At 40.6% G+C, this 20,649-nt stretch overlaps 1 protein-coding gene across 6 annotated transcripts in view; it reads right to left on the bottom strand.

Moving 5' to 3' along the window:
- Positions 1-3,839: 3,839 nt before the first annotated feature.
- LOC113030416 (connector enhancer of kinase suppressor of ras 2-like) overlaps positions 3,840-20,649 on the bottom strand; it is a 31,980-nt gene continuing 15,170 nt past the window's right edge. For 2 of the 6 annotated variants that reach the window (XM_026181849.2, XM_026181851.2), the window contains exons 9-22: positions 18,732-18,878; positions 17,226-17,344; positions 14,263-14,465; positions 13,986-14,075; positions 13,039-13,229; positions 12,892-12,940; positions 12,580-12,758; positions 12,410-12,483; positions 9,980-10,051; positions 9,677-9,747; positions 8,442-8,542; positions 7,861-8,341; positions 5,109-5,299; positions 3,840-5,021 (exon numbers count right to left, since the gene is read on the bottom strand). In XM_026181849.2, the coding sequence (XP_026037634.1) occupies positions 4,974-5,021; positions 5,109-5,299; positions 7,861-8,341; positions 8,442-8,542; positions 9,677-9,747; positions 9,980-10,051; positions 12,410-12,483; positions 12,580-12,758; positions 12,892-12,940; positions 13,039-13,229; positions 13,986-14,075; positions 14,263-14,465; positions 17,226-17,344; positions 18,732-18,878 (2,016 nt within the window). In that variant the 3' untranslated portion in view covers positions 3,840-4,973. Of the gene's footprint in view, positions 5,022-5,108; positions 5,300-7,860; positions 8,342-8,441; positions 8,543-9,676; positions 9,748-9,979; positions 10,052-12,409; positions 12,484-12,579; positions 12,759-12,891; positions 12,941-13,038; positions 13,230-13,985; positions 14,076-14,262; positions 14,466-17,225; positions 17,360-18,731; positions 18,879-20,649 lie in introns of all 6 variants that reach the window. The other 4 variants (XM_026181848.2, XM_026181850.2, XM_026181852.2 and 1 more) reach the window with 2 other exon arrangements.

The raw sequence follows: 20,649 nt of genomic DNA, 5'->3' as shown, positions 1-20,649 counted from the left end.
CACCTGCATGCTGTCCCTTAATGAAATCTACGGCAGCAGCGCTTTGTTACCTGCAGTCATGGCTGTGCTCGTATCAAAAACGCACGACGTGACCGTGAAGTGGTGCATGGCTCAGGCTTATTTCCTGCACACATATGCAAGTGGGGAGTTCTGCATTTTAGCTCTTATGGGATATGACAGATATATTGCGATATGTTCCCCACTCCATTACTACAGCATCATGTCTTATTCAAAAACATGCAAGCTCATTGCATTTACAGGTCTATACCCATTTATTGTTTTTACATCTTTTTACTCCCTTACCTTACAGCTTCGCTTCTGTGGAAAAGTCATGCCAAAATTGTACTGTGTGAACATGGAACTGGTCAAAAATTCATGCAGAAATGCACAGTACATAAGCACTGTAGGACTTGCAATTCTTGTGCTTTTTATAGTCCCCCAATTAGTGATGATAGTTTTCTCTTACACACACATTTTAAGAGTATGTAGGACATTTCCAAAAGAATCTCAAGCCAATGCTTTTAGAACGTGTGTCCCACACTTGTTGTCTTTGTTGAACTACACTACTGCTTCCCTTTTTGAAGTAATCCAGACCAGATTTAACATGAGTCATGTGGCTGTCGAAGCACAGATCTTCCTGTCTTTGTACTTTATCATCATTCCACCCATTGCCAACCCAGTGCTATATGGACTCGGCACTCAGACAGTGAGAGGTTGCATAATGAAACTGTTTATTAAAAACAAAGTCATGACAACAGTGCTAGCAAAGACACTGACTGTGGGTTAGGATCTGACATGCATTGCTTTGGCAATAATTGTTAGAGATTAAAAAACTATAATGACAATGTTTCTCTTTTATCTCTCATCTGGCCAAATGGATATTTATCCGTCTGTGACCTTTAGTCCGATGAAAGCTGATTTGTAAATCTTTTCATATTTGCTTGACTTCACATTTCATAACCATGTGTTAGGGGGGGGTTAATAATGTAATTGGTAAATGATACAACAATTTCTCGTATGTGTTCATTTTTCTGTTAAATAAACTCTGAAATCACAATGTAATTTTTATCATTTTAACTGAGATGGAAAGTTTAAAAGCTTCACCTTCAAAACTTGAAGTCAAATCAAATCAAATCAAAGGTAGTTTCTTGTTTGCCTATCTCTATGGGTCTTTTTAAATTTGCTGTTAATTCACTTTTAATTTGCTGCAGCGAATTTGATGCACTCTTTTTTCACAAATCTTTCTCCTGTGTGCCTTTTTTCCCCAGATGAAGCATTACTCAGACCATGAAGTAAAAGAAACAAAAGAATTAACAAGGCGAAGCCAATTGTGGGGGGGGGGTAGTCTGTTCTATTAGCCTGGCCATTGCTAGTCATGCACATTCATTAAATCAAGTTGATAACACCTATGTCACGTTAAGAGGATATTACCAAGTACTTAAAGGCTTAGAGTGGATTCAAGGAGATTAAAGACCTGATTCTACTACGTGGAAGAAGTGCTGCCGAAATGCTTGAAGAAAAAACTCCATATCAAATCTGTCCGCGTTAACAAAAATGCGTTTAAAAAACACATTTTTGCCACTATTTTTAGCTTCTGTAACTTTGTCAAGTTAGACGTGAGTGGGTAGAAGTTCAAACTGACTGCAAATGGTGGTGAATCACTGGCAAAAATGGTTAGGCATTGAACACAGAGCTCACTACAGGCCAATGTGACAACAAAAGCATTCGTAAATGAACTTTCTCGGGCCCAAATATGATTAACAAAGCTTCCTGACGCAGCTCAGAATAGATGCCGCATGAACAGAGAGTACTGAATTAGAAAATATGTGAGTCATTTTGGCTGGTATGTAACGTCTGGCTGAGTCTGCACGTATGAATAGAGTTTTGTTTTCACTGTTTGCATGTTTCTCATTTTGTAAATGGAAAATTTTTGCATGGAATTGTTTGCAGTAACACAGCCCTTCCCTGGATGAATCCTGAGCCTCATCGCAGCTGTCGCAACATTTTTGTTACGATGCCTGCAATTATGCAGTGTAATTCCTGTGTTATTGGGCTGGAATTTCACTATTTTTCCTCATACACTTTTAGGAGTATCTATCTATTTTATCCAAAATCTGATGATCACAAATTACTAACTTTGTAATTTGTGTGTGGGAATGTATGTGAATTTTTACTGTTACATCTTATTAGTATTTTAAGTATTCTATCTATTTTATTTATTGAATTTTATTTTTTTATTTATATTTTGATATTGCTAGGGATGATGCAATGATCGGGGACCATTCTTCATTTCGTTGTTCTTGTGACAATGACAATAAAGTTTCTGATTCTGATTCTGATTGTAACTGCTTAGAAAATACAAAATGGATACATGCAATTAAGGCACAGAGGAAGTTATGTTGTAATACTTTGGCTAATATCCCCAAATATATGAAGTTCAAGACCCTGTGAGTGAATATGTGTGTGTAGACCTTTTTTGTGACTCGGTTTTGGCCTAACCTAATAACAGAAGCATTGGACTTAGAAATTTAGTTCAGCTCATCTTGTCAGAGTTTAGAACAAATAGCTCAATTGTTCACATCACAAACAGTTGCATTGTTTTAACACGTGTCAGCACTATGATTTAAATTTTCTGTTCAGTCTGTTTTATCCTATATCTGTCTTTAGTTTTTTAAATGTAGCAAACAAACAAATAAATAAGAACTCCTGTGAATGGATGATGAGTCTTATTAGCAGCCAGTATTTTCTATTTATCTGGATACGATTATGACCTCCTTTACAATGAGAGTGAGATGAAAGCAAAGCTGACCTGTTAGAAGTACCTGGAGAACAAATGATCCCGCTGTGTAAACACAGGTTATTACCTCTGATGTTCTAAAGGGGGATACACTGGGAAAAAGGCATCTAAATGAGAATTACAAGTTTGATTTTATGACACTGAGACGTTTGTGCTGAAATCTGGTGAAGTAAATATTGTCTGCATGCAATCGTGGTTGTTTTGCATGTGTAATGTAATGTATAAAATACAGATTGTAGACACAGAGGATTATTAATAAGGAAAACACATAATGAGGGTTTCTTGGTATGAACCAAACATTTTAATATGGAACATGATATAAGAAAAATGCATTTAATCATGTGTGTTTTGACACAGTAACAAGAATATTACTAAGTATAATCGTGGGGTAATATTTGTGGGACCGCTCCTTAATTTCCAGTCGGTAGCAGCAAAATTTGTACTTGCAACATTACTCTAAGTCATGCAGAATAAATGCAATATACATCACAGCAACAACAAAAAAGTCATTACTATTTACACCTATGAGGCAGTGTGAAACCTGGCAATTCAATTTGGGGTATTCTCTTCCACTCTCTGTTAGCTTCAACTACAATTCAATCACAAGTCCCATTTGAATATCTCCATATGGCCATAGTGCAATACCTTGGCTACACAAACACAGTGGGATGGAGTACCTGGCATCTGCAGAAGGACGTGGCAGAAAATTAAAGGCTGTCTTTTTTCTGTGCCTTGTGGAGGTTGACTGATTTTTTGTCAACAAAGTTATGTGTAATGACACTGGATTTTCCTACCAACTGTCATGCAGAGATTCACAATGGGCACACGTACAGTGCCGAGCAGTGCTGCTTCTACAAAGGCTTTTTCTCTTCTTTAGACCAGTAGTAGCATACCTAAATAAACAGTTATACCTGCACTAAACAGAGCACTATTCCCACGTGTTCCATTAATTATATATTATGAGAAAACCTGAAGTTTCATGTAAATTGAGCAGCCTCATCATTACTGAGGGAAGTAGAAAAAGAAAGAAAAACACTCAGCAGAGGTTCTCATGTATGTACTTTATTTAAAAAAAAAATGCAGCTACAATATGGCACAGGTGTGATATGTGAGTCACATGGCTGGGTACAATGTTTTAGTCTTACAAAGCATGCTTGCACATTAAACACTTAATAAATACGGTTATTCTGCTTTTTACGGCGCACAATCAGAAAGAAAATGATTCAATTTTCTGGGGCCGTTTGTATAAGAATTAAAAATACACTGTGCCGCTTGTGTGCATGAGTGTGTGTGGGTGAGTAAGGGACTGCGGGTGAGCCGAGGGGTGGAGAAAATGTCTTACAAACAATCAGGTAGACAGCATGCATACAAAAATAGACGACTATTCTGATCGTTCATCTGTAATTTACAATACGAGTTCATTATTGCCAAGCCTTTTATTTTTGTGCCTCTGGTTTGAGGGATAGCTTGCGTTCTGTGTCTTCTCTGACCTCTCTTGGAAAAGTACAATGTACATTCACTATCACTGAGGCACAGCACTTGATTTACAATTTGTATAAGTAACCCAAAACACCGTGTAGTCACTTTTGCTGTAATGTAATATCATAATATCTGTGTGTGTATATATATATATATATATATATATATATATATATATATATATATATATATATATATAGCATCCTGTACACTCGTACAACAAACATACCCATGAATCAAACACACATGCATAACCAAATGTTGTGCACAATGAGCAGCTGCACACAACTCCAGCATAATGTTCAAACAACTCAACAGAAGCAAAGGGACGTGGCCATGCACTTGAGCAATGATTTAAAAACCTCTCTGACAAATTTCTGACATGGAATCAAAGTGCTTATTTGCCATAAACCCTGGGGGCCTATAACTTATTTCATCAAGCCAGGCATCTTTTTTTGCCTTTTGTTAAAGCCCTCATCCTAAAAAGAAAGCGATGAGGCAAATAGGGATAGCGAGTCTTTGTGCTCCTGCAAGTGGACTGCAGTTGAAGGTGTTGTAAAGGAGAGGAGATGGAGAACCAAGAAGGTAAACAATGGTTTTTGGTGCCTTTCATTTCTGTCACTGGGACACCAGCTGTGTGAAGTGCAGACAGAGGTGTTATAGCTTAGTTGTCACCACCACACCGATTCTCAACAGGCTACCCTAAAAAACCCAACGATCGATTTGTGTCTTGAAGGGGGACGTTCTGCAAGAAAATAAAAGCACGAATCAGAAATCAGCAAATGCAACTCATTTATAAAACAATAATTCATGCTTAAATGTGTTGTTATACATTGAGTGAACTGTGGAGAATTCGTAAGCGGTGAAGTTTGTCATTCAGCAGGGGGTCGTTAACTCGGCGGACAAACGAGCGCTTGTATTCCAGGCGGTTGGCTGGTCTGTGATCAGACAGGTTTGTCTGCTCCAGGGCACGGTACAAATCTACCAGAGAGTCCGTCTGCATCCTGCAGTCACGTCCATGGCCTGGCAAGACACAAAATGCACCAAAAAACATATATTAGTAAACTAAAGTCGAAACTGAGATTTGTTACCTTTTCACACCCTCTAACAATGCTCCCCCTAGAGTGATTAAAAAAAAAACATTTTGCTAATTGGATGAATCAATTCTAGTTTTCATTTTTTACTGATTAGCCTATTGACTAATTATGTAGCCTATGGACGTCTCCCGAGATGAGCAAACATTTCTTTTGTTTTTAAGACATTAGTCAGAGCTACATGTATTATTTGTGCTTTTTTCTTCAGACAGCAATAAAGGAAGAAAAAGGACCTTAAACCTAGGAAACTGGAATCTCATGCATTATTCTAATAAGCTACCCAAACCCCATTTGTCTCCTGTTTTCATGCACTGCCCCCTGTTGCCAACACTCATACACTGCACTCGGGCTCTGATTATGTGAGTTGTCACACACTGTTTTGTATTTTGGAAGCAGGGTGGTACATTCTGAGGCTTTTGGGCTGTGCTTTGAAATGTATCGCGCTTTGTTTTCCGCCTGTTTTGTGTCTGCTTTCTCATCCCTATTGGAAGTGGTGGAGAGACCGAACCCACGGAGCAATAGATAAATGAGGACAAGAAGAGAGGGGCCTTGAGCGAGCTTCTTTATCCCATTCTGAATTCAACATTAACTTGGGCTGAAAGGATTCCTCCTCGCCTCGCCATCCAAACACCGCCGAGAGGCACGACAACATCTCGATCAGGCAAGAGGGAAAAAGGAGAGAGAGAAAGCGAAAGAATGAGCTAGAGAGTGTGCTAGAGAGAAAAAGAGAGTGGGCTGCCAAGATAAATCAGTATCAAATAAGACTAAATTTCGTTTCACTTAGACAACTTCCCCGGAGGACTTCAAGGGATGGCGAATGGGCTGGCTTTAAATCCAATCCAATAAAGCAATAATAGCGAGTATTCAACCTCTGACATTTGCTGGCTCTGACTGCCTGTTAGCAGCTTTAATAAAATAAATGATGACAAATAAGCGCATTTGCACAGCCGTGTGCTGATGAAAAGACTGATCTGCATATAACACTGAGCAGGAGAGGCTCTCACAGCAGGACCATTCAGTGATGCTGTTAAGTGTGCGACGTCTTCATCTCTACCTCAACATTTTTGTACCCCCACAAAACTGTCAGATTAGCTCTAGGAACTCTTCATCGCAGCCACCTGTCAGGCTCCAAATGTGTTAATCTGAACTGATTTTCAGTTCAGAGGTATTTAACGCTTTTGATTAAACGTAAGTGGATATTGTTGTTGACCTCTCTTGAATACAGCAGACACGGTGATTATAGCATTGTTTATTGTAAGAGGTGGTGCCTGACTGTCTAAATCGAAGCAATATGCCTCAAATTTGTGAGAAGAATGTCAACTTGTGCTAATAACGAAAAAAATCTTCCCAAGCATATGTGAATACTTCAACCCATCCATAGATTTCATTCATTTTAACCAATTCAGGGTGGAGTTCAGTGGGGTCACAGCCTATCCCAGCTGTCATAGGATGAGAAGTGACGTAGCACCTGAACAGATCGCCAGTCTGGGCTAACGCACAGATTCAGCCAAGTTTTTTCACAGTCATGAATTACCCAACAAATTGGACAGAGAGGCCAAAGCATGCACAGTGAGAACATGCAAACTAAAAGTAGGAGGGCCCCGTCCGGCCAGTGGACTCAAACCCACAACCTTCTTGCTGTGAGGCAGCGCTGCAAACCACTGCAGTTCCACTGCCCTGCCTTTTGAACCATATTACCTGCAGCAGTGAGGCAGACAATAGTCTGAAGGCAGCTTGCGTTGCACTTTCCAGTTTCACTACCAATCAGTTTCTAGTATTAAGAGATAAATCAATATCTTCCATGCAGACTGTGGGCAGCAGCGGCAATCTACCAATAAGCAAAGCAATCACAAGGACTTTTTTTGTTGCAGTGCCCTCCTAGCAACTAGAAGCAACCACCTGCCAATCATATCATTCTCTAGCAACCTGTGGTTGCTAGAGGGTTAGGCCTCAGTCACACAGCTGGTAAGCTTTATTGGTATATAGCCCAAAAATCCATCATTAAACAGTTTTTAGGAAAATAATTATTTTATTAGTTTTTCTGTTAGCTATAGAGTGCAGCAGGATTTTACAGTTTGCACATCTCATTCCCTCATCCATGGTCACTTTGGAATAGGATGTTGGTTTGATGCTGGAAGTAAGGTCTTGGATGAATACGGGGTTTAGACATTTGGTTCTGTAACATGAAATATATAAATAAAAAGCCCACTTAGAGAAGCGTTTTACTTGTCCCAGAAAAGTTTTCAAAACAGTGATTAAATAAGACTTGTTGGGGACACTGTGATTACAATTGTGATTACATTAGCCATAGCAGCATGTTGCTATTGCTTTATAGCCTAATAGTGTTATTAAATCATAAGGGGCTTTGGTGAATTCAAATCCTGTAAAAATGTTATAAAATAAATACAAAAGAGAAGACTGCAACTGTTTGGCTTCTCATGACAGGCAGCATACTGTAGTAAATCTGAAAATTCATATAAGGAATCTGACCTGCATCCCTGGACCGGTCCAGTGGATAGTGCTGCGGTTCCCCCTGATCAGAAGCAGCAGTGGCAGCCAGGATAGCATGGAGGCCGCTGTCCCTGGGAAGTGTGAAGCTGCGAGGTTTTCCTCCTGCCTCTGAATCAATACTGGCCCTGAGGGGCAAGGGCAGGGCTCTGTACTGTTCCTGCAGCAGACTGCGCTGTGCAGGCAGCGTGGCCTGCCTGCGGTACTCCATCGCCAACTGGTCCCTGTCCTGGGATAACAAGGATTCCTCCATGGGAAACGTCTGGAGGTAGTGCATCCGTGTGTTGCTTTCCATCTGGTCGTGCCACGAGTTTCGATGGCTGCTCGTCTTTGGCCCGGGGGAGATGCCATTGTTGCTGCTGCCTTCCTGAGGCTCCGAGCGGAACTCCTCGTGAGAAGAACGAGACTGAAAGGTGTCAGAGGAGGAGAGATGCCCGCGTTTCGGTTCAAGGTAAGGACTCACCTAATTACAAACAGACGTAAGAAAAATAAGGGACGTGTGCCACTGAGGAAAATTCAGTAAATCAACCATAAATTTCTGAACTACAGGCTGACAGACTCACTGAGGATGCTCTGGGATAGGTGTCATAAGGTGGTGGTGGACTGTCCTGTTTGGACATTGAGGGCATTTCCATGTCCTCATGATCACTCTCACTCCAGTAATCTGTCATGTACAAAAGTACTGTTGAGTTAATACTTCTAGGCTCAAGCAAAATCAACTGTTTCTACATGCAGCAGAAAGGGGTAACTTTTCTCACACGCATACAGTTTGCAATCTGAACACCTGCATAAGGTCGGAAAAATCAAACTCTGACTAACAGCTCTGACAAGGGCACTGTGGCAGGAGTGTGGATGGGTAGGTGTGATGTACAAGTCCGGGTCCACTCTGGAGTGTGAAAAAGGATGAATCTAAGATGTGAGAACTTCCTTATAGGTCTTCTGGAGGTGTTATGGTTCTAATTTAGAAACTCTTCTGTAAAGCAAAAGACCCTGTTTTCATGAAGCTTGTGATAAACCTGCTCTCACCCACCCACCCATGCAAGGTTCCTACGTAGGCTCCTCTAAATAGCGCAAGGGTTAGTTACATTATTTCCGGTCCATCTTTAAGAAGCTGAAGAAGTTATTCAGCCCCTTAAAATTACTATTTATACTCAGCACGACGAAGCGATTCTTGAATCTGATGTAAAGCGGAAGTACAACGCCTCTGCTGCTGATCTAAATCTGTATATTGAATCCTCTGCATCTGGTCTTGTTTTTCCAGGCCATAGCATCAAATTTACTCTGAGCCAAGTTATAATTTTCAAATCCCCAATTCATTTCCTTGTAATTCTTCTAAACTTTGACAGTCAAATAAATAATTAATGAGCTCATCTCCCAGTGGAAAGATTCAGACAAAGAAGTCTTTACTTTAAAGCAAGTGAACCAAACTAAAGAAGCAAGAATTTAAATGGAGTCATCTCTACAGTCACTTTTTTTTAAAGAAACGTTAATGTTGGAACAACCAGTTTTGTCCATTTGTGGTGCAAAAGTTGTTGCACCTCCAGTTCTAAACAGTAAAGACAGGAGCTTAATTACTGCTGTGAGCCTCTGACAGCAAATCAAAACCTCTGCCAAATGAAGACTAGGCAAAATAATTATTCACGCATTTGTTTCAACTTTTATGTACGTAATTCCTCAATCGAAAAGCAACAGCGTGACGCCCCACTGCTTAGAAATCATCAGTTTTATATAACTGTTGACCTGTAACAGCTGAAGAAATTCTTGCAGCACCGTGAACACAGACTGTGACTAATCTCACCTTGGTCTTGGCGCATTTTCTCCTGCTGCTCAGAGTAGCCTGCCACTGCCATACTGAGACGACTAAGCCACCTGTGGGGGAGAACAACAGCACTGACGCACAGCAATTCAACATCCAATGAAACATCTCATACCAGTGTGTGTGTGCGTGTGTGTGTTCAACTGGTTGACTAATAAACTTACAAAACTACTTTGTTTCAAACAGAGAGGGCAGTCTATTAGTAGGGGGATTCAGTTTGCAGACAGTATGGGTTTAAATGTTTGGGGAGTGTGCAATACGGCTATAAAAGCCTCATTAACTCACCGGGACATGTCGTCTACATTTTCCGCAGCAAAGTAGAAGGTCTTTATCTTCGGATGGCAAGCCTTGAAAGCACTAAAAGGGACATATTTAATCACACGTAAGCAGAAGGACAGCAACGTATGGCTCGCATTTCCATGTGAATGCTGTCGACTGGAAAAATAAACCGACACATGGCCGTGCATATACTGATTCATGCTGACACCAAAACAGCAAGACTGCGCGTCATGAGATAAAGCGCTTTGATTATTTTGGGGAGTTGCACAAGTTGGAGTCAGCCTCATGAAGTACGATTCCATTTATATACAGTCACAGTCTTCAACCCAAAAGCTGAAGGGCATCATTAAGATAAATAATTAAGATAGAGCCATAATTATTAAACACAACTCCGAACCCTGTAATATTCCTGTTGTTTAACTCAGTACTGAACAGCAACCCATCAAGTCATACATCCTTCTGTTTATCTCATTCGTGGTTGTGGGCGTTAGAGAATATCCCAGCTATCACTCGGTGACAGGCAGGGGGCACCCTGCAGAGGTCGCCTGTCACAGTGCAACTACAGAGAGACAGACAACCGCCTATTCATGCTCAGGTTTACCCCTATGGCCAATTTGGAATTGCCAATTAATCTCACATGTCTAGACTGTGGGAGGAAGCCAGTATACCCAGTGAGAACCCATGCAGGCACCAGGAGAACATGTAGACTCTACACAGAAAGGCACCAGCTATCTCGCAGATTCAAACTCGACCATGAGGCAACCATTGTACCTACTGTACCACTATGACAAAACCCATCTAATCCTTCACTCCTAATGATTTTAACTCTTTAAGCTCACAGTAAACCGCAGCAAAACATCATTTCGACTGTTGTAAACGGTCCGTGAGCCAAATGCAGCCAAATTTGATCTTAAGTGAGCCAAACCACTGAAACATTTAACTACACTTCAATTAGTAAACTTAACTACACATTAATTCCCTGATACATAAATATCCAATTTAATTCAAATGTTGATTTGTCACCAGTTCAAAACAACAGTCACTCCAAGGCCTTTTATATTCAAATATAATATAAAGTAATATAAGAAAAACAAGTGCCAGAAATCTCTCAGGAAGACTGTTTGGGCTTAAATGATAAGAAATAAATATATAAATTTACTATTTGTTTCTGGTAGCACACTGACTAGACAGTCCTCTCATTCAAAAACATTAAAAACAAACATAAAGGATGTATTATTTTTGTTGACTGACTGAAAATGTTTTATTTATTTATTTATTAATTAAGTTAGCTTGTTTTGTTACTGTGGGCCAATTGTAGAAATGTTGGTGTAACATAAATAGTCATGGGCAAGGTATTTATCAGTAGGAAAAGCTGTAAAACTTACGCCCTGCTTAACAGTTTCCAAAGCTGTTCAGTGGGCTGTATTGGAGTCATTTGACATCCCTGGTCTAGACCAGCAAAATTTTGGAGAATTTTCTTTTCTTTCAAGTTAAAATTAGAAAGAATAGCTCTTAAAATAACCAAAAGTTAAATTTATTTTTCTAATTATACAGAAAAACCTAAATAAATTTCTTCCCTAAAACATAGTACAAGCTATAGCTCCATTAAGCCCACTGTAGTAAAGGAAGGTAGTTATGCAATGATACCAAACGCAATTTTTGTGAGGCAGCCATGCTCCAATTAAGATAGAAATCACCTTATTTTCTAATCCTGCACACAGTTTGCAGTGTTTCGTATCTGCCTGTCTTTATCTTAAAACTTACAGTTTTGCCCCAATCATCAACTACGTCACAGCCTTCCCCTCTTACTCAATTACTAAATGCATGTGCACATACTCATCACGCTTCCAGCCCTCCATCTGTAACCAGAAAGCACTCCGGGCCCAAAAAGCCCCACAAGAATTTCTTAGAATTATTTCAAGTTTGACTCATAAAATGTGTCACACCCTTCTTCAGTGACATTTTCAGTCAGCAGACTTTTTAAAGATCTTTGTTACTGTAATATTTCATGTTGTAGTAATATACCAAAAACTATTAGTACAGCTGCTGCTTCAGCAATTTCTCTCTTGTCTTCATAATTTCAGATTTAAATTAACATCTTAAACTAAATAACATCTGCTGTGCTGTCAGAATATTGCCTATTTGTGAGTCAGGCACTCGATCCCACCACTCTGAATGGTCAGTCCATTAAATTTTCAGTATAGAGCTGTATGAAAAGCTTAAACAAATTACATATTTTGCTCATTTCTCGGGTGAAAAGATAAAATCTGGCCCAAAACAGACATTAAGAATGAGCCCATTTTCTTGCCAGGAACCAGTTTGCAGAAGATAACCGCTTAACTGATGTTTATAGGGCTGTGTACAAATATGTGACATGCCTAAATGCAAAAGAAATGCACATTTATATTTGGTGTTCAGGTAAAAACAGGCACTCACAACTTCCTTCTGCATTCAGTGGCACGATCTATCTTAAACTCTGGTAGGCTGACGAAGCCCTCCGCCTTCTCATCCTGAGATAAGCAAACAGAGAGTCAATTCAAAGTTCAGCTTGAAGAATGAAGTCTAAAACGTATCAATTGCTCTTTTATGGGAACGATCATATTCACCTCCTCATTCATGTACCAGTACAGACACGTGTCTTTCAGGATGAACCAGTACTTCTTCCACTTCTGCGAAAAATAGGTTTTAGCGTCTTTCTTTTTCCACAGCCAGCCCTGACAGTCGCCCTGACCCAAGTCCCTGCAGGAAATCCGCCGTTTGCTGATTGAAGTGAGAGGACTTCCAGCTGCAGGCACCAGCAGGGGAGCAGAACAGAGGAGGGGGCTCAGAAAACTCTACTTATGAAGCACCTGCTTATATAAGGATTTGAGTACAAGTGAGCATGCACGTAAAATTCAATCCCAGAAAAATGATCCTACCTTTACCCTTTTTCTTTGATCTTGAAAGCAATGAGGATCGTTCAAAAACCTGCGAAATTAAAACAAAACACATGACGCCATGAAATAAATCCCGGTGTGGATTCTGACAAAGAATGATTTCACTTTTCGTGGACAGGACAGACTAACGTGATACAAGGATGCAGAGTCAGAGCTAGACGTGGACCGGGAGACTTCCATCTGGAGGGCAGGGACGAGTGTGTAATGGGTCGGGCTGGCTCCTCGCTCGGTCTTCCTCCTGTTCTGACTCAGGCTGCGACCCAGGAGGAAGTCTTCGTGTGAGGTCTTGTCTTCGCTCTCAAAATGCATCAGAGAATTCTCTGCAGGGACACAACAGAGGCAGACTATTATACACATCACAACAACCCAAAACTGATTTTTTTTTTTTTTTTCCTTAAATCCTAACGACACGCTCTTACTAACGTCAATAAACACCGAATCTGCTGCCTATCGGCAAGACTTTGGTTCAAGACTTTCCACTTAAAATATGTGAAAAGTGTTAAAACATCTACCAAGGAAGCCGTTGTCAGGCAGGAAGCCCTCAAAACTTCCAAATACTGCCTCTTGTAGATAAATATAGCTCCATCACTTTTTCTGAAAAGCCCAAAGGAGCAACATATCAGCAGCATCCTCAGAGGAAACAAACACATCACTCAAGTCGTTGTTTGAGGCTGAAATAAAGCAATTCAGTCTCCTCCCACTCCATTTACCACCTAGCTCAACAGTCACCAGCAAAATGTGAAAATCTTAGGAAAATATATTTATACAGTTGCCAAAGCAACAGCGTACTTTTTATATCCAAACTCGGAGGCACGGCGAAGCTGAGAGGGAAAAAGAAACAGAGGGATGAAGAGGGGGGAGAGCTGTGATAGATAATGAACATATGGAGGAGATACAGGCAGGAGCTGATATCCAGCATGTTATCAGTTTTGACAGGCCAGCTTATCCTTCTACTTTTTGGCTGGGAGATCTGAGAGGGTGAGGATATTATGAGATCTCCTCCCACTCACCTCAGCTTCCTCTGTCCCTTTCTTCCTCCCTTTCTTTTTCTCTCTTTCCCACTGCCTCCCACTCACCTCTCCTGCTCTCTCTCTTCAGCTTGGCCAGGTCTTCGTTGTCTCCCACCCAGTTGTATTCCACTGGCATTGATATGGGCCTTAGCCTCCCTAGAGCAAGGAGGCACAGGGAACGGCAATATTACACAGCCTGCCCCCACACACAGACACACACGCACATACACACACACACAAATCAAAAACACCTAGAAACATTAAGACGTCACATCTGCACGGCTTTAAATTCTTGGCTCCCACGATTACAGCGGTGAATCCTCGGATGAGGCAGAGGTCTTACCGTAGGTGGGCGTGCTCCCCCTGCGGACTGATGCACCCTCTTGGTTCTGGTCGTACTCGTAACAGTACAGTATAGTATCCTCCTCCACCAGAGGAAATCGCCTTCGACACTCCTGATCCAAGTAGGAGTTTGGTGACTCAGATCCCTCTGCCACATGGACATCTGATTGAGGATCATCATCCGGCAGACTTCCCTTGTCATCTCTTCGGTAACAGAAAGCAGGAAGTCATTTTATTGTCAGGGTTTGGAATAAGATCAGAGAGAAGACGTTGTTCTGCTCCGAGCCCATCTGTCCCCATTGGAGATATATATTTTTGTATATACTTAGATTTCTTGGGGCTAAATCATTTCCACTGCCAATGTACTTTAGTTTTGAACAAACATTACTCAAACAGGAGTATATTCAGCTGCAGATTCCTACACATTTTGTGCTCTAGTTTTTATGGTATTAGGTAGTGTTTACGCAATTACACGTGTATTAAGTCAAACAAAGCACAGCACAGAGAAAATAATCAGGGAAATAGCAGCAGGGAAAAATAAGGAGCACATCTCCCCATTCAACACCTTTTTTTTCTCAACAGCAGTGGTCAATTTATTATCAGTTTTGATGGTTTTAATGGTACAAGTCCAGGTATTTTAATGGTATTTATTCATGATTTAAAATTCATAACACATATTGTTGTAGCTATATTCCCTTTCTTTAAACCAGTTGCAAATAGTGATCACTAACATGAGATTTCTAACATGCATCCACTGAGGACAAATACAAACTTCATATATTTAGCTCAATAATGCTCACCAGCCTGATTTGGCATTTGGGGATATCCAAAGTAAGTAAGATTCATCCTCTTGGGACAATACATTCAGTAAAACATTACACAGAAACAAATATCTCTGGGTAAACAATACTAATCGTGTAGCTTTATTAGTTATTATCTGTAGTCGCGTGTTGGAGCTGACCCTGGGAAATCAAAGCTTTCAAGCATCAGTCAAAAATTCACGATTTCTCTATGACTCTCAGAGGAGAGCGTTTCTTTATCCACAGAACACGATGCACTGTGTTTGTTGTTTGCATATGAGAGAAGCTGAAATCTGAGGAGGAACTAATTATTACTCGTGTCACCAGTCGAGCCTTTCAATATGTGACATGGCTCCGTTCTTGTGGGAACTTTGTGACAAGAGTGTGGGAGAAGCACCTGCAGCCACCGTGAGGTGCAACAAGCTGTCTGCATGTTCAGAAGTTTCACTGTAAAGCTTATCCAAATGTTGCGCATCATATTTGCTACCAAACAAAAAGGAAAACAAAGATTCTCACTGTCTCATTTTCTCTCTTAGTCCCACTCATTCCTGTAGAGTTAATCCAAACAGCAGAGGGTACAGCTAATGAGCTAGGCTAGATATTGTAGTAGAAAACTCAGACTGATATCATTCAATAGCAATGAATGCAGCAAACTAACCTATTTAAAATGGGTAATCCTGTGAATTTCATTGCATGGCATCATTTACTCTTTTTATGTATTTACAAGTTGTCAAAAAAGTGGCAAAGTGGCAAAAAAAAATGGGTGAAATTAGACTGAAAAGTTTTGACAAATCAAACTGATGGGTAAAATTTAAATCACCAAACAATTTTCTTGGGGAAACCTAACATTTTGTCAGCCAACACATGGCTTTGACTTAATGCATTAAGACACGTAGACATAGTCAAGAGAGCGCGCTGAAGTTCCAACCAAGCATTGGAAATTATTTATGTGACTTTAAACGTGGCAGGGCTGTTTGGTGCCATACAGAATGATCTGAGAATTTCAGAAACTGCTGATCTGCTGGGATTTGGTACGGAAAAAAGAAAATGTCAAGGAGCACCACTTCTCTGTGTGAAAATGCCATATTGATGTAATTCTCCTCTGTCAGGGGCCAGAGGAAAATGACCAGTGCGCATCGAGCCAATAGCAACTTTTTAAAAACCAAGGTATGCGGAAGAGGTCAATCAAACCCTGAAGTAGACAGGCAACAGCAGAAGACAAAACATGCTGCCACTGCCAATCAGCTAAGAACAGGAAACTGAAGCTACGATTCACACAGCCTCACCAAAATTGGATAAGACTTGGAGAAACATTGGATGCTCTGATGAGTCTCAGTTTCTGCTGCAACACTCAGTTAGTAGGGTCAGACCTCACATGAAAGCATGGAACCATGCTATATTAATAGTTCAGGCTACTGCTGGTGGTGTAATGGTGTGGGACATATTTTCTTAGCACACTTAATGCCAATTGAGCCTCATTTAAACACCATAGACTACCTGAGTATTGTTGCTCACCATGATTCTGATGGGTGCTTTAAGCAGGATACCACCCAATCACAATCCCACCCATCACAAAGCTCAAATCATCTCAAACTGGTTTGCTGAACATGACAACGACTTGACTACTCACAGTTAACAGATCTCAGGCCAACAGAGCATGTTTGGGTTGTGGTGAAACGGGAAGATTCAAATTATGGATGTGCAGCTGATTTGCAGTTTGCAACAACTGTGTGATATAATCCAGTTAATATGCACCAAAATCTCTGAGGAACATTTCCAGCACCTTGTTGAATCCATGCTATGAAGAGTTAACGCAGTTCTGAAGGCACAAATGGGTCCAACCTGGCACCAGCAAGGTGTAATTAATGAGTCAGTGGTTGTTTTACATTAAAGATTTCTCAAAATATGAACTGTGCATTCCTTTTTGTTCTTTTTTTCACATATTTTTCATTGTTTTTCACCTCTATCTTTTAAAACAGACTCCCCTCCTCTCACTGCCATTGTTGATACAACGGTACACCTTCACTCAATAAAATAACATGACTGTGTCGTACATAATGTGCACATAAAAACACTGCCCTGTAGTCACACTTAGAGCAGAAAACTCTATAGGAAAGCTTTTGCAAAGCAAGCAAAGTTTTCTGTGTTTTACATCTGCGTTCACCTGGGGGTGTAGGGCTCTGCTGGAGGAGGGGGAATGTAGAGGTCCTGCAGGGCGCAGCTACTCCTCCTGGACGGAGTGCTTAAAGTGCTGGTCGGCGTAGCGACACTGCTGCTGGGGCTCTGAGGGAAGATTGGCTGTGTGTAAGTGAGTGTATGTGTATGTGTGAGCATGTGTGAAAGACAGAGAAAAAGGCAGACAGAGAGAAAGAGCGAGAGAAACAGTTACAGGGACCGACACAATGAAAATTTGGAGCTCACAGCAGTTCAGTCAGTCAGTTCGGGAGTGTTCACTCTGTTCAGACTGTGCAGCTGAGCATCTCAACCATGAAATGAGCTGTGTACTGTACGTTTCTGATGCTTTAGTTCTAACTGGTGCACAGAGGAAGAGAGGCTGGTGTGCGGTCTAGTCATCCCTCTTAGTCAGGTCAAGGAGGATCTGGCCGTAGCCTACTTTGCTTGTTATGTACAGTAGACTGTTTTCTAAAGAAAACATGTCTTTGTGTTTAAGCACCACAATCTAAAACAAATTTGCCGAATGTATTGTAAGAATAAGAATATGCAACATCGTCAGCTTAACTTGAATAGTCGGAGAAATGTAATCCAATCGCAAGAAATCATCGACTTCCAAAAAAAAAAGGTTTTTCAACAATAGAATACTAATAAGACATTACTCAAACTATGCTGCATAAACTCAGCGCTGACCAATAGCTGAGATGTAACACTGAGTGGTCTGTGTGCTCCATCATAAGACCATTATATGAGTCACCGCGCAATGTTCTTTTCAATAACTTAGCAGAATACCTTGACATTTTAAATTTTAGTCACAGCTCAGATCAGAAAACACCACAGTCTCTGGTTGGCTTTTTTCTTTTTTTTTGCCCCAGAAAAATGCCAGCGACATAGCAGATTCGATTTAGGTGGAGAAGAAGAATGTGAGGACGTGAAGGGGGAGGAGGCTGAGCAGCACTGCGCTTCAGGGCCTCAGGGGGAGAAAACATTTTCTCTGGAATGGGACTCAAAGAAAGGCTGGACTACTTTAATACACGTCCCTCTCATTTCCACCCATTCTGGCGCAGGCACACGGTCCTAATATTGTAATTGGTTTGGCTGAAGTAGGACAACAGATGCCACTTAGGGCTGAAATGTCAAAATCTGTATGGATCATGCTGGGCATCAGTTAGTCAAAAGAAGAGTGTTTGAGATTTGTAAGGTGCATTACAAACATGTAATAATTGATAAAAAAAAAAAAAGTGTTAAAGTCGAAAGTTATGATCACAAAGTGGGTGGAGTCAAGTGGATTAGTTTGGACGCTACTCTACAAGCAGATTCATGTTACACTCTCATTTTATATTCTACCTATTTTAGGGTGATCGCATTTTTTGGTGTTTAGCTTTGTACGTTTATATTCACCACAGGCACAGAGATGAACACAAGCGAACAACATCAACAGCCACACAGAGACATGAATGAAAGCTATATCTGTGGAGCATGAAGGCAGTCATCATACCTGCAGAGCTAATGGTTTCCATCTCATGTTTTTCAGCAGAGCAGGGGTTGACGTGAGCGTGCTCTGGGGGCGTTTCTTCAGCGTCAGGGTGACACCTGCAGGATCTCCACGCAACAAGTTCACCAGATTTTTCAGCTGCCAGCCCACCTAGTGTACAAGAATAGCTCAATAAGGGTTTCCTCAACCCACACGGGCATTTTAATGCCTTAGACTGCAGAAATAACTGGAAATATTGCCTAGACTAAATAAACAGGGAGTGTTTTGTTTTTGTTGTTTTTTTGCCATATGTATTAGTGAAGTTTACCTTTGCATATTTGAGAATATGACCGTCATCATGTAATCAGTTTTTTACTATTACACAGAAATTTTCATATAACTAGCTGATGGACTGTTAAGCTATTGCATTTCTAAAAATTCACCTTCATCTGCCAGATGCTCATGCTGCAGTATCTGTCTCTGTAGACTCACATATGTAGCGATCATTATAGAATTTAATAGGTGGGCTCTAAAGTTTGTTATCTGAACAATATTGAAATATGGTTGTAATGTATCCTTAAGTTCCAGAGTTATGCTCCTGAATAATAACCAGAAGAGTTCTTACAGAAAAACTTGACTAAATTTGACATTTGTCCATTACTTTATTACTTTATCATTCAATACTATTAGACATTTATGTGAAAAATGTAACAATTTTTGAGTTTTGGATCCAACCAGAACATCAATGATACTAGTAGCTCACCCAGTTCAAGATTCATGACAATTAACAGGTTAAAATGCCTGTAAAAAGGACAAAGGTGACATTAATCTTGAGAAGAGTGTGGGCAAAGACCCGTTAGGTGATCATTGTGTGTAAGTTTGTTTAAATTCTGACCGGGACCGGGAGCAGGAGGCGTGAGTCTTATGAGCTGTGGTTGGACAAATGGATGGGTTATCAATGGACCCCTTACCATGGCATAAGCTCATTGGTTCTTGAGCCAGATGATCTTAAAAAGCATGTTTTGTTTTTTTAAAATGGTATAAATGAACAGCTGGACCAAACCTGAACAAATTTCTTCAAAAAATTCCTGAGACAGTCTGATCATGAAAAGGGGAAGGATGCGGGTTTAAAACATAATGTCTTCAGTGATGCTATCATCAGAGAGGAGGCATAAGAAGCTGATATTTCAGTGTAACAATGCCACATTTAGTCTTCTTATTAACTGTCTGTATTTCAGGTAGTTTCCATTCACGATTTGAAGTCATTTCTTTATGTCTAATCTTTTTTTGAAGTTCAGTTCACCAGAAAATGCGAGCTGTTTTATTTGAGGTGCTGTTACTTTGTTATTTTGGTAATGCACATGGATCCTGATGGTTGACAACTGTAGCACAGCCTGCAGCCCTCTGAGGTTCATGTTGATGATGATGTTTAATGCAAAGCTGGATGCCTCAGGGCATCTTGCACGCCTCCTGCCATGTTGTGGTACAGCCTGATGTTGTGTGTTGCGAACAGCTGCATGCCATGTAAATACTCTTTAACCCAGTTTTAATGATATTTGGCACGAATAGCATCCCGCCCAGAGAAACACTCTCTGCTGCTGAACCAAATATGCCAGGTCCAGTTTGGGGAGGAAAATAAAAAATTCCCCCGCTCGGTCAACCGCACTGAATTTTCAGTATGTCTCGTGTATTTCAAGCACCCTGAAGTACCAGACATTTTTCAGCCTCTGACCTGGCAATCACTTTGTTCCTTGCCAAGTAATTTTTCACCCTTACAGCCACTACACAGAAATTCTTCACAGAAAGTGCATTAAAGACATAGACTGACTGAACAGGCAGACAGACAGACACTTTGCTTTTATTCTTTATTCTATGGTAGAGAAAAAAATGTTCTTCTGTGCGAAGACAAAAAAGTGTTTATTTAAAACAGTAAATCCCTGAT

Source organism: Astatotilapia calliptera, chromosome 10, assembly GCF_964374335.1.
Source record: "Astatotilapia calliptera chromosome 10, fAstCal68.1, whole genome shotgun sequence".
Classification (NCBI taxonomy): Eukaryota; Metazoa; Chordata; class Actinopteri; order Cichliformes; family Cichlidae; genus Astatotilapia; species Astatotilapia calliptera.
The sequence above is the reverse complement of the archived record's forward strand: the minus strand, read 5'-3'. Positions and strand labels throughout refer to the sequence as shown.